Below are 24,194 nucleotides of genomic sequence, written 5' to 3'. Positions count from 1 at the left end.
GGGCCTCTTTTAAAGGACTCACCCTGTACAATGAATTGGAAAAAAATGTTTAAAATAACATTTGTTTTTAAAAAAACCAGAAGCTTTTTTTGTTAGCTATTTTAGGATAAGAGTTGTCGAAAGAAAAACAGACATTATATATGTATGCTACAACAGCAGCAAGAATATTAATGGCACAAAACTAGAAGGCCAGAAAGGATGCGGGTGGCGCTGTGGGTTAAACCACAGAGCCTAGGGCTTGCCAATCAGAAGGTCGGCAGTTCGAATCCCCGTAACAGGGTGAGCTCCCGTTGCTCGGTCCCTGCTCCTGCCAACCTAGCAGTTCAAATGCATGAAGTGCAAGTAGATAAATAGGTACCGCTCCGGCAGGAAGGTAAACGGCGTTTCCATGCGCTGCTCTGGTTCACCAGAAGCGGCTTAGTCATGCTGGCCACATGATCCGGAAACTGTACGCCATCTCCCTCAGCCAATAAAGGAGATGAGCGCCCCAACCCCAGATTCAGTCACGACTGGACCGAATGGTCAGGGGTCCCTTTACCTTTACCTTTAGAAGACCAGAGAAGTACCATCAAAAGAACAAGGGCAAGAAAAGTTGATGAACTATGCAGAGTTAGCAAAGTTAACGGACAAACTGCGTGAAAAGGACAATAGTGATTTTGAAAAAGAATGGGAACCCTTTACAATATATTTGCAGAAACAACAACAAAAATGGACTCATTGGCAGGATTTAAATAAACATTTACCATTTTATTCATAGAGAACAAGAAGTATAACAATATGATAACACAGTATTATATACAAACAGCAGAATGTATCATTTGATGTAATAAACCAGAAATGGAAGCTGAGGGAAGTCAACAGGGAGGGGGAAATTGGAAAATGAATATTTTGTAATGATATTGGATATTTGTTATGAGAAAAGAAAATCAATTTTAAAAATTATTTTGAAATAATACTTTCTGTACTAAGAAATGAAAAGTGACAATGCCAAGGGGAATCCTCACCATTAGAGAAGTGACAATAACTGAGTTTCCTTTATTTACAACCAGGTGAAGAAAATCAGCCTGAAGAAGAGAGTCCTTCTCTTCAGAACCTCCTTCTGATGACCCTGGTCCCCCTCTTCGCTTTTCTGGTTCTCGCTGCGTTGGTGGGGCTGTCTGTATGGAAGGTGTTCCAGAGCCGGCAGAGACGGAAACGGTTGAGGTCCGATGATCTGGAGGACATGGATTTCATACTGAAGGCATCCACGCTTAGTGACAGTACCTTAAAAGTAAGTGTTATGTACTGAAGTTCTCACCCTGGGCCAGCAGGGGGATACTGCAGAAAATTATGCAAATAAGGGATTGAAAGTGACGTTCAGTGATTGGATAGTTTTAGAAAATTGTTACAGTTACATTGTACTGGAGCTCTATATAAGCAGGCTGGCTGAACCCTTCAGTTCAGTTCTGTCATTGCCTGTGAATAAAGAAGAGCTGTTTGAAGAATCACTGTGTCATCTGATATGTTCACCCACAACTTAACAGTAAGTACAGTCATACCTCGGGTTACAGACGCTTCGGGTTGCGTTTTTTCAGGTTACGGACGCATTGAAACCCGGAAATACCAGAACGGGTTACTTCCAGGTTTCGGCGGTTGTGTATGCGCAGAAGCGCAAGATCGCTCTTTGTGCATGCGCCGAATTGCAACCCGCACGTGCGCAGATGCGCCGCTGCGGGTTGCGAACATGCCTCCCGCACGGATCACGTTCGCAACCCGAGCATCCACTGTATTCAGTACAGTGGCACCTTGGGTTAAGAACTCAATTCGTTCTGGAGGTCCGTTCTTAACCTGAAACTGTTCTTAACCTGAAGCACCACTTTTGCTAATGGGGCCTCCTGCTGCTGCCACACCACCACGATTTCTGTTCTCATCCTGAAGCAAAGTTCTTAACACGAGGTACAATTTCTGGGTTAGTGGAGTCTGTAACCTGAAGCATCTGTAACCCGAGGAACCACTGTAATAGCACCTCTGTCCCACTCAGCATTGGAATGCAAACTCACCTGAAGTCCCTTGAGCTTCTGTGATCTCCCAGAAACTCGCTTCGCTGCTGGTGGTAGGCTGGTGAAAGGTTTTGGTTTGAGCTTTCCTAGCTGCACTTCAAACCAGGATCGGTGCCAACAGCTCCCAGAATCCTTAGGGAAGAATCCTTTGAGCCCAAACTTTCCAGCAGGTCCTCTCACTGATGGACCCTCCTTTATAAATAAATGCCTGGTGCTCTGATCTCTGCCGGGTATAGCTGGGAACAGCCGCTGTTTAAGATTCCCACAATGACCCTGGAATTGATTTGCTCCAGGGCATTGTGGGAAAATTAAATGGCAGGTAGACCACCTGCTCAGAGTGCGGGCAGTCTATTGCTGCATGGGCCTGTGACTTTTCCCCTCCTCCTGCGTTTCCTGTGGGAATTTAGTTCCCCTTTAGCAGAGTTTTGCTGAAGACGGCCCTGGGTCGCACTCCGGAAGGCAATTAAAGGCATAACAAATAGAGACACCATCCAAGAAATGTGTATCCCTTTCTTTAACCAAAATCAAGACCTTCTTATACCAACCGCTCAATGTTCTCAGTGAATGGGTTACATAAAGTAATGTTTGTTGAATGTGAAGTCTATATCTAGAGACAATCAAACACCATTAAATTTACTGCTGGACATTTAATAGTTATTGCATTTGTTTAAAAATCAATTTTAAAAAATCAATTAAATTAAAAATTGTTTTTTAAAAAGGCAGCCCTCGGTCGTTTGACACTTTAATTCTCTCTTTCCCACCTATAAAACTATGCAAGACACTCTCTTTTTAAATTTAAATAACATATGACTTGATGTACTTGCACTGGCAGATTAAATACAGTGGTACCTCGGGTTAAGTACTTAATTCGTTCCGGAGGTTCATTCTTAACCTGAAACTGTTCTTAACCTGAAGCACCACTTTAGCTAATGGGGCCTCCTGCTGCTGCCGCGCTGCCGGAGCACAATTTCTTTTCTCATCCTGAAGCAAAGTTCTTAACCTGAAGCATTATTTCTGAGTTAGCAGAGTCTGTAACCTGAAGCGTATGTAACCTGAAGAGTATGTAACCTGAGGTACCATTGTATACAATTCAGGTAGGTGATACTTAAGTTGCTAAAATATCTTACGTAGATTTGCATCTAAGGCTAACTAACATTCACACACCGAATGGTACTGTCAGGGAACTGCCATCTGAGACGCAGGAGGTGAAAGGGCTCACAGAGGGTGAGAGAGACCATTCAGCGGAGGAGGGGACCAGCAGGGGGAGAAGTGGAGTTCCAAGGGAAAGTGAGTCGGAGGGAGGGCTCAGAGACACTTCAAGCGAAAACAGTGGGGAGGTTTCAGGACCTCCTGTAGGGACACCCACTCCTCGCCGGAAACTGTCACGCCGAGAGTCCAGAAGACGCGTTTCCGTTAAGGAGCTTTTATGCTGGAAGAAGTTCCGTAAACGCCCACTGTCCGATTCAACGAGCGACTGATGGAGCCATGCTTAAGGCGCTCCGTCACAGACAGAGGTTTGTGGACTTAGCCAAACTCTGAGGGACTAGGATTTTACGCACAAGCAGCTCACCATCCCATCACAGCAATCGGACAGTCCCTGAAAGCAGCTTGTGCAGAGAGGCATCATGAGCAACCCAGCCGGAGCCGGGGGAGCAGGAGGAGCTGGAGAGGGTCCAAGCCTGGAAGAAAGGTACAGGGTGTTGGAAGTCCAGCTAGCACTGCAAACGGCGAGGCTAGAAGAAAGGAGGGCGCAGGATGCAGAAAAGGCAAAAGGCGCTACACTAGCAAGAAAGATGCCAGGATTGGTGCAGAAGTTTGGGGGGGACCCCAGGAACTACCAAGCCTTTAGGACAGAGATGCAGTATGCTCTCGAACTGCAGTTTAACGACTTTCCCGACGAGGCATCGCGAGTGGCGTTTGTGATTGGCCATCTCGAAGGGGGGGCGAGAGACTGGGTTAGACCCCTGATGGCAGGGAATAGTGAAATGCTGAAGGACACGAGGAAGTTTTTTCGCGCCATGGATTTGATGTTTTCCAGCGAGATTGAACAGGGACTGGTGCGCAGACAATTGATGGCTTGCAAACAGGGGAGCCGATCGGTTCGTGAGTACTGGACTGAGTTTACAATGTTGATACATAAATTGGGATGGGACCTATCGGCGGAACCCATTCAAATGCTCTTTGAAGAAGGGCTTTCTTCGGCGGTGAAAGACGAACTTTCCCGGGCGCCCAGGGCGGAGTCTATGGACCAGCTGACCAAATCAGCGCTGACCATTGGAGCGCGCCAGGAGGCAAGAGCCTTGGAGAAGCGGGAGGGGAAAGGAGAGCGTTGGAGGGATTTCCGCATTCCAGAGATTCCAGAGCCAAGTTTCCCGCCAGGAGAGCCGATGGAAGTTGGAACAGCGCGCGCGCGCGCAGTTTCAAATCCCAGTGAAGGGAGGAAGAAGGAGGGAAAGAGCGCCAAGAAATGTTATCTCTGCCAGCAGCCAGGTCACTTTGCCAGAGTCTGCCCGCAAAGAAAGGAATGGCAAGGGATGGCAGGAGCTGTTGGGGGGAAGGAGGAGGGAGTCCAGGAGCCAGTAAAAGCCAACGCCTGGCTGCCACCGTCAGGGCACTGCAGCCAGGCCAAGGAGCAGTAAAAGTGCCCACTCCGGAACCTCCAAGACCAGCCCTAGTAATAGAGGTGTTGCTAGAGCTGGCAAACGGATACCCACTAAAGACAAAGGCGCTGTTGGACTCAGGCAGCTCCTGTAATTTTATGAGTAAGGAGTTTGCAGCTGAACACCAGATACAGACACTCCCTTTAAGCAACCCCCTGCAGGTGACCACGATCGATGGGAGGGAGCTGTTGGGAGGAGAAGTTAGCCTACAGACCGTCCCAATGGTTATGAGGGTGGCCAGGCACACCGAAAGGATAGCGTTCAATGTGGCCACCCTGGGAGGGGCTCCCGTCATTTTGGGAATGAGCTGGCTAGCGTTGCATGACCCGCTAGTGGGCTGGCATCAGAGAGTGGTCTCCTTTGGGTCAGCACATTGCCTGGAACACTGCAGAGAGGGAAAGGTGGCAGAAGGGGCAAAAGCCTTTCTAGCAGGGACAGAAGTGGCGGACAAAGGGAAGGTGCCCAAACAATACGCTGACCTAAGCAAGCAAGGTCTTCAGCGAAAGGGAAGCAGATAAACTACCACCACATAGAGACTTTGACTGCCAAATTAACCTGGTCCCTGGGGCCCAGCTCCCCGTGGGCAAGCTGTACGCCATGTCAGACAGGGAAATGCAGGAGTTAAGGGAGTTTATTGATAAAAACCTGAAGAGGGGCTTCATCAGAGAGTCCAGAGCGGTGGGGGGGAGCCCAGTGTTTTTTGTGGACAAAAAAAACACGGATAAACCCAGGCTTGTAGTGGACTACCGGCGGCTAAATGCCGTGTCAGAACCAGTGACTTTCCCCATGCCCAGGATTGATGACATTTTGACCAGGGTGAGGAAGGGAAAGATATTCACGAAACTGGACCTGAGAGGGGCATACAACCTGATACGAATAAAGAAAGGGGATGAATGGAAAACCACCATGTTCACCCCTTTGGGGGCTTTTGAATATCTCGTTATGCCATTCGGATTGCAATCAGGCTCCGCCTGTTTTCAATCGCTCATGAACCATGTCCTGGGACCTTTGCTCTACAAGAATTGCGTGGCCTTCCTCGATGACGTGCTGATATATTCAGAGAATGAGGAGCAGCATGTAAAGGATGTCAGGGAAGTGCTGAGCCAGCTACAAGCAAACCAGCTGTGGGTGAAATTGGAGAAGTGTCAGTTTCACACCAAGGAGGTGGAATTCCTGGGGTACCGCTTATCAGACAAGGGATTAGCCATGGATCCAGGCAAGGTCCAGGCGGTGCTGGAATGGAAGACACCGAAAACGAAAAAGGATGTGCAAAGGTTCTTAGGGTTTGGGAACTTTTACCGTAAATTCGTCAAGAACTTTGCCCACTTAACGGCTCCCATCACGGACTGTCTAAGCAGCAAGAAGAAATTCGTTTGGACGGCGGAGGCGGAGCAAGCATTTGAGGAATTGAAAAGGGCATTCGCTTCGGAAGAACAGCTCCTGCATGTGGTTTTACAAAAACCCATGAGAGTGGAAACTGATGCCTCAGACCGGGCGGTGGGGGCGGTGCTGCTTCAGCCAGGGAGCAATAAGTCGGAATGGAGACCGTGTGCCTTCTTTTCGCGTAAGCTGAACAAATCCGAGAGGAACTACACCGTATATGACCGAGAACTACTCGCCATTCACGAAGCGTTCCGGAGATGGAGACACTTACTAATTGGCGCACAGCATAAGGTGCAAGTGTGTACGGACCACAAGAATTTGGAGTATTGGAGAACGGCACGAGTGCTCAACCAACGACAAGTGAGATGGGCCCAGGAGTTCTCCAAATTCCATTTTGAAATCTGCTATGTGCCAGGTCCAGAAAACATCAGAGCGGACGCTCTCTCTCGCAAACCTGAATATTTGGAGGGGGAGGGAGCGCCTGAAGAGAGACATATTATCCCAGAGGACCACTGGGTGTGTGGGGCGGCCTGGGTGGGGCAAAGAGAACTGGTAGAGGGAACGGTAAATGATGAATACGCCCAGGATAAGCTCAGAGGTTTAAGGAGAGAGGGAGAAGACCCCGGAGGTTTTGAAGAAAGAAACGGGGCATTGTATTACAAAGGGGCACTATATATACCCGAAGGGGAATTGAGGGGGAGAGTACTCAAACAGCTGCATGACAATCCCACAGCGGGGCATTTTGGGCAACACAAGACCATGTGGTTGGTGACCAGGGAGTTTTGGTGGCCCAAGGTGAGGGAGGATGTACGGGAGTATGTGAGAAGGTGTGACCAATGCCAGAGAGCCAAAGGAGAAAGGCGGGCACCAGCGGGGTTATTAGAACCGTTACCCACACCAGAACGACCGTGGGAGGCGGTATCGATAGATTTTATGACTGATCTGCCTAAATCCCAGGGGAAAACCGCCATACTAGTTGTAGTAGACCTGTTAACTAAGATGGGTCACTTTGTAGCTTGCTCACATGCAGTCACGGCGGAAGAGACAGCGAAATTGTTTGTAGAACATATTTTTAGGCTGCATGGCGCCCCCTTGAGGGTGGTCTCCGACAGAGGGAAACAGTTCACGTCCAGATTCTGGAGGAAACTTATGAGCTTGTTGCACGTAGAGGTCAACTTTTCGACTGCCAGGCACCCTGAGACCAATGGGCAGGCGGAGAGGGCAAACGGTATCCTTCAACAATACCTGAGGTGTTATGTCAATGACAGAGAGAACGATTGGGTCGAAAAGTTGGCGCTAGCGGAATTTGCTTACAATAATGCAGAGAATGTGTCCACCGGGATGAGCCCCTTTTTGGCTAATTATGGGTGCCACCCCAGGGCGTTTCCAGGGGGAGGAGGGGAGAGATGGAGTGTCCCGGCCGCTGAACATTTTGTAGAAGAAATGGAAGCGATCCATCGTCAACTCCAACTCAACTTAGAAAGGGCCAAAGAAGAATATAAGAGGCAGGCAGACAAGAGCAGAAGGGAAGGTGAAACCATTAGGGTGGGGAGTCAGGTCTGGCTATCAACCCAAGGGTTGCCGTTCAAGGGGGGTTGCAAGAAATTGAGATCCAAAAGATTGGGACCATTTGAGGTCATCCAACAGGTCAACCCAGTGGCTTTCAGACTCCGGTTACCGAACCACATGAAACTGCACCCAGTATTCCACAGGTCATTACTGTCACCATATAGGGGGGAAGGTGAAGGGGTATCCACACGGGGGCCAGTCATAGAAGAAAGGGAAAGCAGCAACCATGTGGCGGAAATCATCGACTCCAGGTGGAAGGGTAATCAGGTGGAGTATTTGGTCGCGTGGGAAGGGGAACCGGAGTCGGAAAACACCTGGGTGACGGCAGAGGAGGTCCGTGACGAGATCTTGATCGAAACGTTCCACCAAAGGTTCCCCAGGAAACCTCAGCCAGTAGCGAGGTTCCGGAGGGAGTACTTTGGCACCACCGATGATGAGGAGGAACTGGAAGGATTCAGGGAATCGGAGTTGGAAGGAGGAACAGACTCCGATGAGGAGGAGTACTTGGAAACCGGAAACAGCAAGAGGTGGAGGGAAGTGTTCGAAACTTCGGAAGATGAGGGAGGTTCCTTCAGGGGTTTTGCTCCCTCGCCTCCCGCAGAGGAGGGGAGGGAAGGGGGTGAAGGGGGCCCTGGAGGGGAGGTGGATGTCAGGGAACTGCCATCTGAGACGCAGGAGGTGAAAGGGCTCACGGAGGGTGAGAGAGACCATTCAGCGGAGGAGGGGACCAGCAGGGGGAGAAGTGGAGTTCCAAGGGAAAGTGAGTCGGAGGGAGGGCTCAGAGACACTTCAAGCGAAAACAGTGGGGAGGTTTCAGGACCTCCTGTAGGGACACCCACTCCTCGCCGGAAACTGTCACGCCGAGAGTCCAGAAGACGCGTTTCCGTTAAGGAGCTTTTATGCTGGAAGAAGTTCCGTAAACGCCCACTGTCCGATTCAACGAGCGACTGATGGAGCCATGCTTAAGGCGCTCCGTCACAGACAGAGGTTTGTGGACTTAGCCAAACTCTGAGGGACTAGGATTTTACGCACAAGCAGCTCACCATCCCATCACAGGTACTCTGGCTCTGAGACAGGCAGCAACAAACCCGCTGCTCTAACTGTTAGGACTGTTCAACTAACTGCCATAACTATACCAACTGCCACAACTGCCACAGAGTGTGTGACATCACAGAGTTCTACAGCGCCGGTTTTTGAAATTGGCGTTCTAGAGTAGAGCTTGTTTGGGACGAGAAAGGCAGATATTGAAAGCATTGAAATGATTCTCATGATTATGATTATTTGATTCTTTATACAATTTCAGCCGTAGATCTCAGGGTGGTTCTGTGACAAAGTGCATTGAATACGGCTTGGTAGATCCTTGTTAGCTGTTGCCATTTCCCTGAAGTGTGTCTCGCTTGCCGTCCCTCTGTGTGTCACCGCTTGTTTCAAATTGCATTTAGAACCTGCTGAACGATGACTGCACCACCGGGAGCGGCTCTGGGCTCCCCTTCCTCGTCCAAAGAACCGTCGCTCGGCAGATCAGCCTGGTCGAATGCGTTGGTAAGCAGCAAGAAACCTGGTGTGCAAATTGTCACCAACCGAGAACTTCCTAACGTGTGTGAAAACAGGATCATATTTTCCAGCTCTCTCCTAAACTCTGGGCTCTTGAGCCATTCCTTAGCTCAGCATTGTGTGGAATTGCCATCACAAATAGCAAGCCCAAGAAAGGTGGTGTTTTTCACACAGATTGTGCATTCAGTCCTGTTTAGGGAAGTTTTTAAAGTTTGAAGTTTTGTTGCTTTATTATTATTATTATTATTATTATTATTATTATTATTATTATTCTGTTGGGAGCCATCCAGAGTGGCTGGGGAAACCCAGCCAGATGTGCAGGGTAAAAATAATTTGTTTATTATTATTATTATTATTATTATTATTATTACTACTACTACTACTACTATTATTATTATTATTATTTGTTTTCAATTTCTGTGACAAAACGCACCTATGAATCAAACACCAGTTTGGCTATGAGACTTCAAATGTCCAGCTTAAAGGTGAACTTAATTTGTTCATGTGTTCAAGGATGTTTGTTTTTTTAAGCAAACATTTTGAAAACAGTTCAAAAAACTCTACCAGGCACTGCAGGGAAGAGACACGAGTTGCTGTCATCACAGTTGGGCTTCTACGCTTTTTACAGTGACTGAACTGGTACCTTCAGAACCACTTTATCCATCACTCATTTTGAGTGAGGAAAAATTACATGTGTATTGACAGCAATAAGGGATCTTCTAAACGTTGTCTGCCTCTCATGCTCAGTTATGCAACTGACACCCTTCCAGTTTTCGGTTGGGGACAGAAAATCCCATGCTCAAAGCCCAGATCCAATTAGCACAGCTGATATGACCACACCTTGTGCTGGCCTGTGGTTTTCTTCACGCCGTGGGAGACCTGTATTTTAGGGGAATGGACTGTCCAAATTGTTTAACACAAGCCAAGGTTTCCAGTTTTGCAGATCACCATAAACCAGGTCAGCTTGGGAGATCTCCATTATTACCCTTTACGCGGGTGGCGCTGTGGGTTAAACCACAGAGCCTAGGACTTGCCGATCAGAAGGTCAGCGGTTCAAATCCCCGCGACGGGGTGAGCTCCCGTTGCTCGGTCCCTGCTCCTGCCAACCTAGCAGTTCGAAAGCACAAAGTGCAAGTAGATAAATAGGTACTGCTCCGGCGAGAAGGTAAACGGCGTTTCCGTGCACTGCTCTGGTTCACCAGAAGCGGCTTAGTATAAAGCAAGATGAGCGCCGCAACCCCAGAGTCAGTCACGACTGGACCTAATGGTCGGGGTCCCTTTACCTTTACCTTTACCCCATGTTTGCCTCATGCTTAGGACTCTCCTGCTTTCTGCTATCTCTAGTAAGATGCATGAAGAGGTTGACCCTGGGTGCAGGGGCGGAGGAAGGGGGCGGTAGGGGCGCCTCCCCAGGTGTCATCACTGAGGGGGGTGACATATAGCACGCCGCCCACCCACGACTCCCAAGTCTACCCCGAGCTGTCGGGCAAAGGGGCAGAGTTGCGCCGCTTTGCCCGCGGCCTTCCCCCCTTCCCATTTCATTCTGACAGCTCAGGAGAGGCTTGGAAGTCGCGGGTGGGTGGTGCGCCATCGCCCCCCACTCCCGGGCTGCTTCCTGGGGGGGAAGCCTCCCCTGAGCTGTCAAAAGGAAGAGGGAAGGGAGGAAGGCTACTGGCAAAGCGGCGTGGCTCCCTAAGGGCTCGCCCTCTGGAAGGCTCGCTGCGGTGCCCCTCTGGGACACTCGCCCCACCTCCCTGGAACGTTTGCCCTGCCCCATGGCTCCGCCCCCATGCGCACAGCATGCGCACCAATCCAGGTGCCGGAACAGCTAGCTCTGCCTCTGCCTGGATGGCAATTCCCACATCATCTCAGGCAAAAATGGACTCTGCATCTCAATGGCTGATGCCTGTAGCACAGGAAAAATAGATAGATGATAGATAGATAGATAGATAGATGATAGATAGATAGATAGATGATAGATAGATAGATAGATAGATAGATAGATAGATAGATAGACTTTATTTGCATTAGCCGATGGCCATAGCAACATAAAACAAGCAATAGGTAAAAGGTAAAGGGACCCCGACCATTTGGTCCAGTCATGACCGACTCTGGGGTTGCGGTGCTCATCTCGCTTTATTGACCGAGGGAGCCGGCATGACTAAGCCGCTTCTGGCGAACCAGAGCAGCGCACGGAAACGCCGTTTACCTTCCCACCGGAGCGGTACCTATTTATCTACTTGCACTTTGACGTGCTTTCGAACTGCTAGGTGGGCAGGAGCAGGGACCGAGCAACGGGAGCTCACCCCATCGCGGGGATTCGAACCGCCGACCTTCTGATCAGCAAGTCCTAGGCTCTGTGGTTTAACCCACAGCGCCACCCGCGTCCCTAAAACAAGCAATATATACAATTAAAAAGAGAACAATGGGTAAAAATGGGTAAAAGGAAAGATGTATGCTAACATTCTTTAGTGTATGTTTATGCACCAGCTCAGGATGATGAACCTAGATGGAGGTAAGCAAAACCAAGTGTGAAAACTGTCACCCCTACCCCCAACAGGCAAAGGACGATATGGGGAGGTGTGGCGTGCTACGTGGCATGGGGAAAATGTGGCGGTCAAGATCTTCTCGTCCCGGGATGAGCAGTCGTGGTTCCGTGAGACAGAGATCTACAACACAGTGCTGCTGAGGCATGACAACATCTTAGGTGAGCAGAAATGGGGCAGTTTTTCCGGAAATGTCAGCAGATAAATCAGTATTGTCAATCCTTTTTTTTTTTTTTTTAGCCAGAGCGCAGTTCTGGCACCTTTTATATTTTTAAAAAGCACTAAATATATATACAGTGGAATCTTGGTTTTTGAATGCCTTGGTACTCGAACATTTCACCTGCCGAATGCTGAAAATCCGGAAGTAAGTGTTTCGGCTTTTGAACATTTTTCGGAAGCCGAATGTCTGATGCAGCTGTCGGCTATTGTTTCCGGGGCACCTGCGCCATTCGGAAGCCGCGCCTTGGTTTTCGAACGTTTCAGAAGTCAAACAGACTTCGGGAATGGATTACATTCAAGAACCAAGGTACTACTGTATATAAAGTCTTCAAAATTTACAATCTCTGAATTTTGCCATTCATTTCACTAACCAAGTAACGTGTACAGAAATGAATATACTAGGGCAAAGTGCATAAAAATGCGTGTGCTTGGGAAGATAACATACAGAAGTCCATTGTATTAGGGAAAGAATATGAATGTGCTTTGCAGTATGTATATATTGGGCAAAATTGCCACCAAAATCTGTATATTAGGAGAAATAAGCCCTAAAATGCTGGTGAATTTTAATAGGTGCTTTTGAAAACAGAGGTCACAAACCAGTACGGAAAGGTTGAAAACTCCAGATTGAAAAAATGAAGAACTGAGCAAAACCGAAACGGCAGTATTTGTCCATCCCTACCTCACATCTCCTTTATTCTCTCCCCTCCTGCCTCTGTGCAGTCATAGATAGCAAACCTGGGAGATGCCTCTGTTTGGAATCGTGAAGAATGAGTTTGAGGCCTACTGCCAGTCAGAGCAGAGAATTGGGGATAATGGGCTGTGCGTCCAACAGCATAGCAATCTATTCTCAGTTCACCAATGCTCTCCTTCAGTTTTTACTCTTGTCTGCTCCTCTGCAATCCCTTCCTAGTTATCCTAGCTCTGGCACAGGCAAACTCGCCCTCCAGATGTTTTGGGACAACAACTCCCATTATCCCTGACCACTGGTCCTGTTAGCTAGGGATGATGGGAGTTGTAGTCCCAAAACATCTGGAGGGCCGAATTTGCCTATGCCTATCCTAGCTTCACCTTTTCCTGCTTCTCTCCCTTTTTCCTCCATCCTTCTTATTTCACCTACCCCTCACTCCCACAATCCCCTCCTAAAATTTCCTTAGGGCAAAACGGGCAGCCATTTTGCATTTCTTTCTGAAGCACCTTGATCATTCATGCCCTTGTGTGGGGTCCGCTCCTGATTTCTGCCCTCCTTCAACCGACCGCAGGATTCATTGCCTCCGACATGACCTCCAGGAACTCCAGCACCCAGCTATGGCTGATCACCCACTACCATGAGCATGGCTCCCTCTATGACTACCTTCAGCACACAGCGCTGGATGTGGAGAGCTGCCTGCTCTTCGCCAACTCCATCATCTGCGGCCTCCTCCATCTCCACGTGGAGATCTTTGGTACCCAGGGCAAGCCAGCCATTGCTCACCGGGACCTAAAAAGTAGGAACATCTTAGTCAAGAACAACAAACAGTGCTGCATTGCTGATCTGGGTAAGTAGACTTTAGGTGCTGAGGTGGGGCACTGGAAATGCTGGTCCAACCTCTTCTTAAGGAATTAGGAAGCTTTTGAGGGAAGAAGAGAGTCATGAGGAAGTCTGACTCTCGCTTCTTCCAAGTGATGAAAAAGAAAGGTAAAGGACCCCTGGACGGTTAAGTCCAGTCAAAGGCGACTATGGGGTTGCGGCGCTCATCTCGCTTTCAGGCCGAGGGAGCCTGCGTTTGTCCACAGACAGCTTTCTGAGTCATGTGGCCACAGGACTAAACCGCTTCTGGTGCAACGGAAACCAGAGCGCATGGAAACGCTGTTTATCTTCCCACTGCAGTGGTACCTATTTATCTACTTGCACTGGTGTGCTTTCGAACTGCTAGGTGGGCAGGAGCTGGGACACAGCAACAGGAGCTCAACCCGTCACAGGGATTGGAACCACCGACCTTCTGATCAGCAAGCCCAAGATGCTCAGTGGTTTAGACCACAGCGCCACCTGCGTCCCCTTTCCAAGTGATTACACACAAGTGGGCACACAGAAAGGCAGGCAGGTGGGCTGCTAGCCAGGGGTGGAGCTACGTGCCCCAGCACCATGGGATGGGGCTAGCTGCCAGCACGATGAGTGGGGGGGGACACTGTTTGCCACCTGCGCAAGCGTCGTCCCTAGCGGCATGCTGCCCGTGCAGCAAGCATCTGGGGGCGCTGCCCACACCCCGAGTGGGGGGGGGTGGCATGGCGATGTCACCTGCAGTCATGGCTGGTACCTGGTGCGCATCGCACACACCCCTCCCGCCTTCCTCCATCAGTGCTGCCAGCCACTCCAAGCCAGAATGGAGAGGTGTGGTTTTCATGTAGGGATGTGAATAGTTGTAGGTGAGGGTATATTTATTGGATATTATGCTTCCTTGCATTTGTGAGTCCAGCAGAGTGCATCCCTTTGCAGCTGAAAAGGGAAGCTTAGATAGGCCAGTTTTAGCCTTTTAGTAATCCAGGGTGCTTTAAGGCAGACTGGATTCTCCTGCTATTCCACCCGCCTTCCCCCTCCCTTAAAACAATAATCACACAAACAGTCTTGTAAAATGTGAATATAACATTTACTCACTCAGAATACTTGTTGATGCAGCAGCTTTGTTCAGGCAGGCTTAAAACAGTAATTCAGTGGTACCCCGGGTTACATACGCTTCAGGTTACAGACGCTTCAGGTTACAGACTCCGCTAACCCAGAAATAGTACCTCGGGTTAAGAACTTTGCTTCAGGATGAGAACGGAAATCGTGCTCCGGCGGCGCAGCAGCAGCAGGAGGCCCCATTAGCTAAAGTGGTGCTTCAGGTTAAGAACAGCTTCAGGTTAAGAACAGACCTTCAGAACGAATTAAGTTCTTAACCCGAGGTACCACTGTATATGCTTTAGTCTTGGCATAAGTTGGCAGGATGTTGTAACAGGCTCATCAGTTGCCATCATAGACCAGCATTCTTCTAACCATTGGCACTATTTCTCTCTCAGGTCTGGCAGTCATGCATTCCCAGAGCAGCGACTACTTGGACATTGGCAACAACCCAAGGGTGGGCACAAAACGCTACATGGCGCCTGAAGTTTTAGATGAACAGATTCAAATGGACCGCTTTGAATCCTTCAAGAGGACCGACATTTGGGCATATGGCCTTGTCCTCTGGGAGATAGCCCGGAGAACTGTCGTTAACGGTAAGGGGACCAGTAACTCAAGGTTCAAATATAATGAAGTTGGCTTGTCAATCCCACTCTTTTCACGATGGCCATAAATGACTTCTTTCTGACTCCCTAGCCCAGAGTTGGGAAACCTGTGGCTGAGAGCCAGTGTGGTGTAGTGGTTAAGAGCGGTAGTCTCGTAATCTGGTGAACCGGGTTCGCGTCTCCGCTCCTCCACATGCAGCTGCTGGGTGACCTTGGGCCAGTCACACTTCTCTGAAGTCTCTCAGCATCACTCACCTCACAGAGTGTTTGCTGTGGGGGAGGAAGAGAAAGGAGAATGTTAGCTGCTTTGAGACTCCTTAGGGTAGTGAAAGGCGGGATATCCAATCCAAACTCCTCTTCTTCTTCTTCTTCTTCTTCTTCTTCTTCTTCTTCTTCTTCTTCTTCTTCTTCTTCTGTTGTTGGGACTGCTGGCTCCTCAACCTTGTCCTAAGCCATAGCATGTGGCTTGTTTTCCAAGCTTTTCTCTAAAAACATGTTAAGCATTTTTAACCAGTTCATTAACCAAAAGGGCTCCCGGAGTGGCTTACATCAGATCAGCAAAAGCAGTAACAGTCGCTGCTGTCTTATTAGATCAGGGACTCGGCTATACAACTGCAAATCAAACCTTTTAAGTGTGTTGTAAGGTGCGTTATACAAATGTGACACTAGATGGCAATGGTGAGCTATGGCACATTCAGTGTATTTTTCAAAGTGGTGTTGTTGTTTTTAAAGCATTCTCACGTTTTTAATGTGTGTCCAGATTCCTCCCAGGACATCCAAAGTCCCATCTGGACTCCCCCCGCCCCCCGCCAGCAAATACCTCTGGAACGTTCTGTCTCCATCCCATAGCAAGTGACCATGTGCATTTTACCATTCTATGCAGTGCTCGGCTTCTGGTACGATGCCTCTCTCCTCTGTTGGAGGCAGCACGCCTCTGAACATCAGTGGCTGGAACTCGGAAGTGTGGAGAATGCTGTTGTGCTTAAATCCTGCTTGCGGTTTTCTCATAGGGGCACCCGGTTCATGTGATCTATGGGTCTTCATCTGTCCCTGGCCAGAGTCACGTGGAGTGCTGTGCGCCCGGCTTTGCAATCCCCAATGATCAGCTGAATGTTGGCATTTTGCAAGCTGTGCCTTTTCCTGCACGGTTTTATTTCAAACCATGCAGGCAAAAAACGGGTCCTGTCCGTCCCCCCCGAATCATGCTGACATGTGATTGAAAGGTGGGTGGGTCAGGGAGATCAAGATCTGGCTCCCCTAGCTAGATCCAGTTTCCCAACCCTGCTGTAACATCTCAGACAGACAGCCTGTCTAAATTGTCAATTTAGGATTGAAAATAGCAGCTGCAGTCAGAGAATGCAAAGGGGAGGACAGCCATACACCACCATCTCCCTTTGCATTTGGCTCCCTGCGCAGAAATAATCACTAATCAGGCTTGTTAATGCGAAGGCTTTCGGCTGGTCTAGTTGGATGGAGGCTTCTCTTTTATTTTCCTTTTCCACGCGAATGATTAGCTGTAAATTATAAACACTGTAATCTAGTGTCAGCGCCAGGCTTACTGATTAAAGGGACCATTAGACTCAATCAGCACTTTGTTTGTTCAGCTCTGATTAGGAAACAAGCAGCATCGCAGCTCAGTCTGGCAATGGGCCACGTCCATGGAGCTTCTACTATCCCCCAGCCAATCCTGCAGGGGAATCGCAGCAAAGCCATTCCTGTCTTCATAAGCATGCAGAGGCCTCCGAGAAACGGCTTCTTGTCCTGTTTCTCCCCGTATGCATGCATGCATGTAGGAAAGGCCAGAACCTGATCTTCACTAGGCAGCTTTGCAGTGTGAAAAATGGTGCTGTGCAATTCTCATACCCTCCAATGTTTCTCCGAAGGAAATAGGGACATCCTATTCCATACCCTCCAACATTTATCCAGTGAAAGTTTTGTTGTTTAGTCGTGTCCGACTCCTCGTGACCCCATGGACAAGAGCTTGCCAGCCACTCCTGTCTTCCACTGCCTCCCGCAGTTTGGTCAAACTCATGCTGGTAGCTTCGAGAACACTGTCCAGCCATCTCGTCCTCTGCCGTCCCCTTCTCCTTGTTCCCTCCATCTTTCCCAGCATCAGGGTCTTTTCCAGGGAGTCTTCTCTTCTCATGAGGTGGCCAAAGTATTGGAGCCTCAGCTTCAGGATCTGTCCTTCCAGTGAGCACTCAGGGCTGATTTCCTTAAGAATGGAGAGGTTTGATCTTCTTGAAGTCCATGGGGCTCTCAAGAGTCTCCTCCAGCACCAGAATTCAAAAGCATCAATTCTTCAGCGATCAGCCTTCTTTATGGTCCAGCTCTCACTTCCATACATCACTACTGGGAAAACCATAGCTTTAACTATACGGACCTTTGTCAGCAAGGCGATGTCTCTGCTTTTAACGTCCTAAGGAAAAGCGGGACATTCCAGGATCAAATCAGAAACCTGGATGGCTTCCGTAAATCCAGTACTGTGCCTGGAAAACAGGGACACTTGGAGGGTTTCCTGAATTTTGCAGTGCATGCAGGTTCCCTGTAAATAATGGAGTGATGTAGACGGAGATCTGGTGCAGCTGCTATTTAGTCTTCATGCAGGGAAGAACAGAGTCAAAAAGTAAGGGAATGCCAAATGAGAGACAGTCTGCTACTGGTGAGAGAGATGGGTTAGGACTGGGGAGACCTGAGTTCTGATCTCCACCCCCAGTCATAGAAGTTATTTTGGGCAGCTTCTAGACTGGTTGTTTATTGAGCATTCTTAGAGATAGATTTGTGTGGTGGTTACACAACATTGTCAGCTAGGGGTTGTTGTTCTGCACTTTACAGCACAGTTTTCCATCATTTTTCGTATCTTAATTGCACTGGAAGGTGCTAGATAACAGCGAGATCTTCTACAACTCAGAAAACCCATCTGGAAGCATCTTAGATGAGCCTGGGCCAATCCTTTTTTCCTAGCCTAACATACTTCACAAGGTTGTTAAGAGGATAAACTGTGGGTTGAGGGAGACTCATGTGAACTGCCCTGAGCTCTTTAGAGAAAGGAGCTACATTATTTATTATTAGTAATAATAAACCCATCCTGATCTCTTGCCCACAGAGAAGATATTGGAAGCACAATCTTCCTGATACTAAGGTCCAAGATTCAGAACCATGCGTCCCGAAATCATGACGTTTAGCTTGATTAGTTTGGTTAGTTTAGCTTGATTAGTTTGATTAGTTTGATTAGTTTAGTTGATTAGTTTGGCTTGGATTCTTCTCAGTTTACAATAATGCCAGCCAGGGTTCACCCTGACCTTTCCCAATGGAGAATTTATATTACGGGTGAAGCAGCAGTTTGCTAATTCTCAGCCCTACCTGCCCCCAGAAATGAGAGGCTGAAAAGAAAACACTTGTTAATTAAAAAGCAAAAAGAATCTCCCAGTCAAAGCACAGATTGGCCGGGCTAATCCTATATCTCTCTTTTGGAATAGGCACTGCCCATTAATAAGCCTATTATATTCACAGTGCACGACCTTAATTGGATGCCTTTTAACTGTTAAGTGCCTAATGTGGCTATATGCCTGCACACATATGCCGGCAGAAACACACACAATCTCTACCAAATGTGGAGTCCTATACAAAAAATAGAGAGAAATCATTGCTTGCTTTGATGACTGTTTTGATGGGCCTGATCATCCACTGCATTGACAGTTCTTTTTTTAGTTATAATAAGGCACAGTGCGACATTTCACTGGGCATTGGGGCAATCAATATTTAAGAAACCCAGAAAACACCATGTCAGCCAGCCCCAAATGGTTAAAGTCTCCAGTGCTAAAGACATATGGAGCCAATTAGCATTGGAATGGATTAACAAACAAAAGACCAGCTGCCAGAGGTTCTAGGTGAGAGGAGATTTTGGCCACCAGGTGGCGCCAAAGGCACAAGGCTTTGGGAACAATGAACCTGGCCTCTTGCCATTTGGTTGGCAACCCCTTGAAAATAACTTGTCGGAGTTGCAGACTAGTTTGAGCTTTGAGGGGGGGTGGCTGCACCCTGGTCAGCCTCGCAGGACCATTGGCCCAGGTGAAACTTCCTGCTGAGTTCTGCAACCAAATCCCGTTTTTTATGGGGTTTTGCAAGCTTAGAAAAAAAGGGTGTCGCCGCCTTCTTTGGCGATCACTCGTAGCCAAGTAAGATTGTCTTCCATAAATACGGTTTTATTAATGAGTCCGTAAGTAAATGTGGAGGCCAATTCTGGATCCACACGTCCTTCCACAGTGGCGACATAGGTTTCCGGGTGGGAGCTGATCACAGTGAGGGTTTGCCAAGCGTGTCTTCCTCTTGGCATGTTTCTCCCATTTGTCCTGGGTTCAAGCGTCTTCAAAGTCCATGACACCTTTGGAAAAGGCTGTTCTCCAACTGGAGCGCTCGCAGGCCACTGTTTCCCAGTTGTCGGTGTTTATACTACATTTTTTAGATTTGCCTTGAGAGAGTCTTTAAACCTCTTTTGTTGACCACCAGCATTACGCTTTCCATATTTAAATTCAGAATAGAGTACCATGGTACCTCGGGTTACATACGCTTCAGGTTACATATGCTTCAGGTTACAGACTCCGCTAACCCAGAAATAGTACCTCAGGTTAAGAACTTTGCTTCAGGATGAGAACAGAAATCACGCGGCGGCAACAGGAGGCCCCATTAGCTAAAGTGGTGCTTCAGGTTAAGAACAGTTTCAGGTTAAGAATGGACCTCCAGAATGAATTAAGTTCTTAACCCGAGGTACCACTGTAGTTGTTTTGGGAGAGGATAATCAGGCTTCTTCCGCCCAAAGATATCTTGGGATATGTCAGTCTATATAGCAGAGCTTTCCAAACTTTTCATGTTGGTGGTGACACACTTTTTTAGACATGCATCATTTCACAACACAGTAATTCAGTTTTACTAGCAAAACAGGCGTTAAACTAACCCTTTTCCAGCCCTGGGAGGAGGGCAGGGAGCATTTGCAGAACACACCTCCACACTGCGGCCAACACACTAATGGGTCAGCAAACCTTTTCAGCAGGGGGCCAGTCCACTGTCCCTCAGACCTTGTGGGGGGCCGGACTATATTTGGGGGGGGGTGTAAGAGCACCACGAGCCCTGGTGACTGCATACCTGTGTCTTGCAAGTGGCAGGGGCTGGCGGCAGCGGAGGGCCGATGAGCGGCGCACGAAAGGGCTGCGGAGAGGGGCTGCTTAAAATGGCGGCTACTTGAGTGCTGCTGCTGCTGCTGGCAATAACAAAGCCCAGCCCCCTTCCTCCTCTAGGCAGGGCGAGGATAAGCCAGGAGGAGGGAGGGAGGAGGTGCTGCCGCCGCCATGTGAGGTAGAGGGAAAGAACGTGCGCACTGGTGATCCACGTGACGATTCCCGGACTGTCCGTGGGCCGGATCCAGAAGGCAATTGGGCCTGATCTGGCCTGTGGACCTTAGTTTGCCTAGGTAAAGGTTAAGGGACCCCTGACCATTAGGTCCAGTCGTGGCCAACTCTGGGGTTGCGGCGCTCATCTCGCTTTACTGGCCAAGGGAGCCGGCGTACAGCTTCCGGGTCATGTGGCCAGCATGGCTAAGCCGCTTCTGGTGAACCAGAGCAGCGCACGGAAATGCTGTTTACCTTCCCGCCAGAGCAGTACCTATTAATCTACTTGCACTTTGAGGTGCTTTCAAACTGCTAGGTTGGCAGGAGCTGGGACTGGAACGGGAACTCACCTGGTCGCAGGGATTCAAACCGCCGACCTTCTGATCAGCAAGTCCTAGGCTCTGTGGTTTAACCCACAGCGCCACCCGCGTCCCTCCTTAGTTTGCCTACCCATGCACTAATGTGTCACAACACACAGTTTGGAAAGCGCTGGTCTTTAGCCTGACATTTTCTTGGAATCCAGAAATGCCCCACTGCTTAGCGTTTCAGATCTGGATTTCCTGTCGCCAAACAAACCACCCGTATTGTCAAATTTGGCTAGGGTGTGTGCAAATAGCAAAAGACTGTAATTTTGCACCCGCCAGCCATTGATTATTCCATGGCTTAATATCACTATTTGTCACTGCCTGCAGTAGATTACATGGACATGTTTTCCCCGTGATACAGGAACAAGATTAAGATATCAGTGCCATCAGCAATCACTGTGACAAGCTTACACCAGCAAAGTTCAAAGCAGCTCTTTACAACTGCTGTAGCACGAGTCTTTTATGACCTTTTCCCTGCTAGTAGTTCTCAAAATTGTGTTTGTTTTTGGAACTAAGAAGCATTCTGCTGATGAGAACCTTAGAATTCTCATGAAACATTACTGCTACTGTTCACCATTTTTCTATATCTTTTCTACACCCCTGTCCATCAAACACCACTCAAAACTATTTCATAATGCTTCTTTTCCAACATGCATTTCAGATAAAGGCCTCAGAAACACATGTTGAAAAAGCAACATTATGAAGTCATCAGAGTGGTCCTACCCCACATGTTCAATATCCATCCATCTGCAAATGGGCTTGAGCTGTGATGTTGTACCTCGGCGTCAAGAATACAGCAAGGTTTTTTTCATGTTAGGGTTCATATTGGCTGCCATGGTATAGACAGTGCTCAACAGAGGTTCTCTCGGGATTCCTGTAAATCTTATCTGTCCAAAAATTACACTGCTGCTCTTTGGCCGACAACTTTTAAAAGCAGCTCACAAATTACAGAACAGTTTTGCATCCAGATCTAAAATAATGCAAAAGTGTAATACAGTGGTACCTCGGGTTACATATGCTTCAGGTTACAGACTCCGCTAACCTAGAAATAGTACCTCGGCTTAAGAACTTTGCTTCAGGATGAGAACAGAAATCGTGCAGCAGCGGCGTGGCGGCGAGAGGAGGCCCCATTAGCTAAAGTGGTGCTTCAGGTTAAGAACAGTTTCAGGTTAAGAACGGACCTCCAGAACAAATTAAGTTCTTAACCCGAGGTACCACTATAAAAACAGCAGAAATAATCTGAGGCACCACATTAAAACCAGCTGGCTGATATGCTGGAATGCCTGCACTGGCAGAGGAACGGGGGGCGGGGGGCGCACAGCCCCAGGCACCATTGGGGAGGGGGTACCATCGCGGCCACCCCCCAGACATGCGCCACGCACCCCCCCCACACACACACACACACGCCGCACTGGGAGCATGCAGCTTCGCCACTGAATGCCTGTGCAAATAAAAACATTGCCCGGCACTGGGAAGATTGTGAGGTGTGTGGCATCGGTCAATTCTCCCTGGGAAAGATTTTCCAAATGTGGTGTGCCCACTCATGGAAGCCTCTTTCTCTCCAGTCACCACACACCTAACTTCAGGCAGCTGGGCGTCTCAAGAAGGGTCTCTGATGATGATAACATTCAGGGGAAACTAAGTTCCAAGGTATTTGGGGATTTTAAGATCAGCACCAGGACTTTTAATTGTGCCCAGAAATGGAACCACAGCCAGTGAAGTTATTTAAAGATTAGATATGGTCTCTACAGCCCAGCCCATTTCAAAGCCTAATGGTTCCAATTTCATCTACAGTCATACCTTGGTTCTCGAACGCCTTGGTACTCGTACGTTTTGGCTCCCGACCACCGAAAACCCGGAAGTGAGTGTTCCAGTTTTTGAATATTCTTTGGAACCCGAATGTCCAATGCGGCTTCTGATTGAGTACAGGAAGCTCCTGCAGCCAATCAGAGGCCGCGCCTTGGTTTTTGAATGTTTTTGTAAGTCAAACGGTCTTCCAGAATGGATTATGTAACCAAGGTACAACTGTATATGTTTCCACTCAAGTCTTCAAATATCCTGTTGGAAGCTGCCCAGAGTGGCTGGGGAGGCCCGGCCAGATGGGCAGGGTATAAGTAATAAATGATGATGATGATGATGATGATGAAGATGATGATGATGATGATGGAAAGCACATTGCAGTAGTCTAGCGTAGATTACCATGGCTGGTGGATGCACTTGATTGTGTTTAATGAGAGGCATACACACGTTTGGCTCATAGGGCATGTATCAATGTGATGGGTTTGCGCCATCAACAATACGACTGTTCTTCGGCAATCGCACCATTTCTTCTTGTGCTGATTTCAGCACTATGACATTTTTGAACAAATTGCCCGTTCTCCCTCCTGTATTCTCTTGCCAAACTCCTCAGCTTCATTGGCAATTATCTTATGCTGGCTATGCTATTCCACTGAATGTATTAAGTAAACCAGAAAAATGCGAATGGAATTGATTGCAATGTGCCAAAAACATGCAGTTATCTTGCTTGCCATAGCTTTGAAATTTCCTGATATCCTAGCATCAAAAACGTCAGTGCATTGCAAAATGAGGGTGCTGACTAGCTGATCACAGTGCAAGTCTGGAGCATCTCAGCTTCCCTTGATCTGTGAATAAAGTCTTCAGGCCATCTTCAGGATCTTAATGCTTTCTTTCTTTTTAAAAATTTAAATACTGTTTTTATTTTCATGGTACAGAAGATCGATTTTGAGAAAACAATTGTTACAACAATTGTTGTCCTGATAAAATTATAGACTTTTATCGTGCCAGGTGTTAAAGTTTCATTTGAGTACTCTTAAGAGATCATGCCAGGGATGTGGGTGGCACTGTGGGTTAAACCACAGAGCCTAGGACTTGCCGATCAGAAGGTTGGCGGGCCAAATCCCAGCGACGGGGTGAGCTCCCGTTGCTCGGTCCCTGCTCCTGCCAACCCAGCAGTACGAAAGCACGTCAAAGTGCAAGTAGATAAATAGGTACCACTCCAGTGGGAAGGTAAATGGCATTTCCGTGTGCTGCTCTGGTTCGCCAGAAGCGGCTTAGTCCTGCTGGCCACATGACCCAGAAGCTGTACGCCACCTCCCTCGGCCAGTAAAGCGAAATGAGCACCGCAACCCCAGAGTCGTCCACGACTGGACCTAATGGTCAGGGGTCCTTTAAGAGATCATGCCACATTTTCCCATGAGTGCTGGGTGGATTCCTG

General features: G+C 48.4%; 1 protein-coding gene and 1 long non-coding RNA gene across 2 annotated transcripts in view; one reads left to right on the top strand and one right to left on the bottom strand.

Moving 5' to 3' along the window:
* ACVRL1 (activin A receptor like type 1) overlaps nt 1–24,194 on the top strand; it is a 65,043-nt gene that overhangs the window by 25,695 nt on the left and 15,154 nt on the right. Inside the window, exons 4-8 of the mRNA XM_053375066.1 lie at nt 1,050–1,270; nt 9,094–9,193; nt 11,766–11,912; nt 13,230–13,505; nt 15,004–15,201. Of these exons, the coding sequence (XP_053231041.1) occupies nt 1,050–1,270; nt 9,094–9,193; nt 11,766–11,912; nt 13,230–13,505; nt 15,004–15,201 (942 nt within the window). The remainder of the gene's footprint in view (nt 1–1,049; nt 1,271–9,093; nt 9,194–11,765; nt 11,913–13,229; nt 13,506–15,003; nt 15,202–24,194) is intronic.
* LOC128407105 (uncharacterized) lies at nt 727–3,214 on the bottom strand. The gene is made up of 2 exons (XR_008328716.1): nt 3,167–3,214; nt 727–1,455 (listed from the first exon to the last, which is right to left on the bottom strand). It is a non-coding gene; the product is annotated as an uncharacterized LOC128407105 (long non-coding RNA).

The sequence above is a fragment of the Podarcis raffonei genome, chromosome 2 (assembly GCF_027172205.1).
Source record: "Podarcis raffonei isolate rPodRaf1 chromosome 2, rPodRaf1.pri, whole genome shotgun sequence".
Lineage (NCBI taxonomy): Eukaryota > Metazoa > Chordata > Lepidosauria > Squamata > Lacertidae > Podarcis > Podarcis raffonei.
This window is presented reverse-complemented; position numbering and strand designations above follow the sequence as displayed.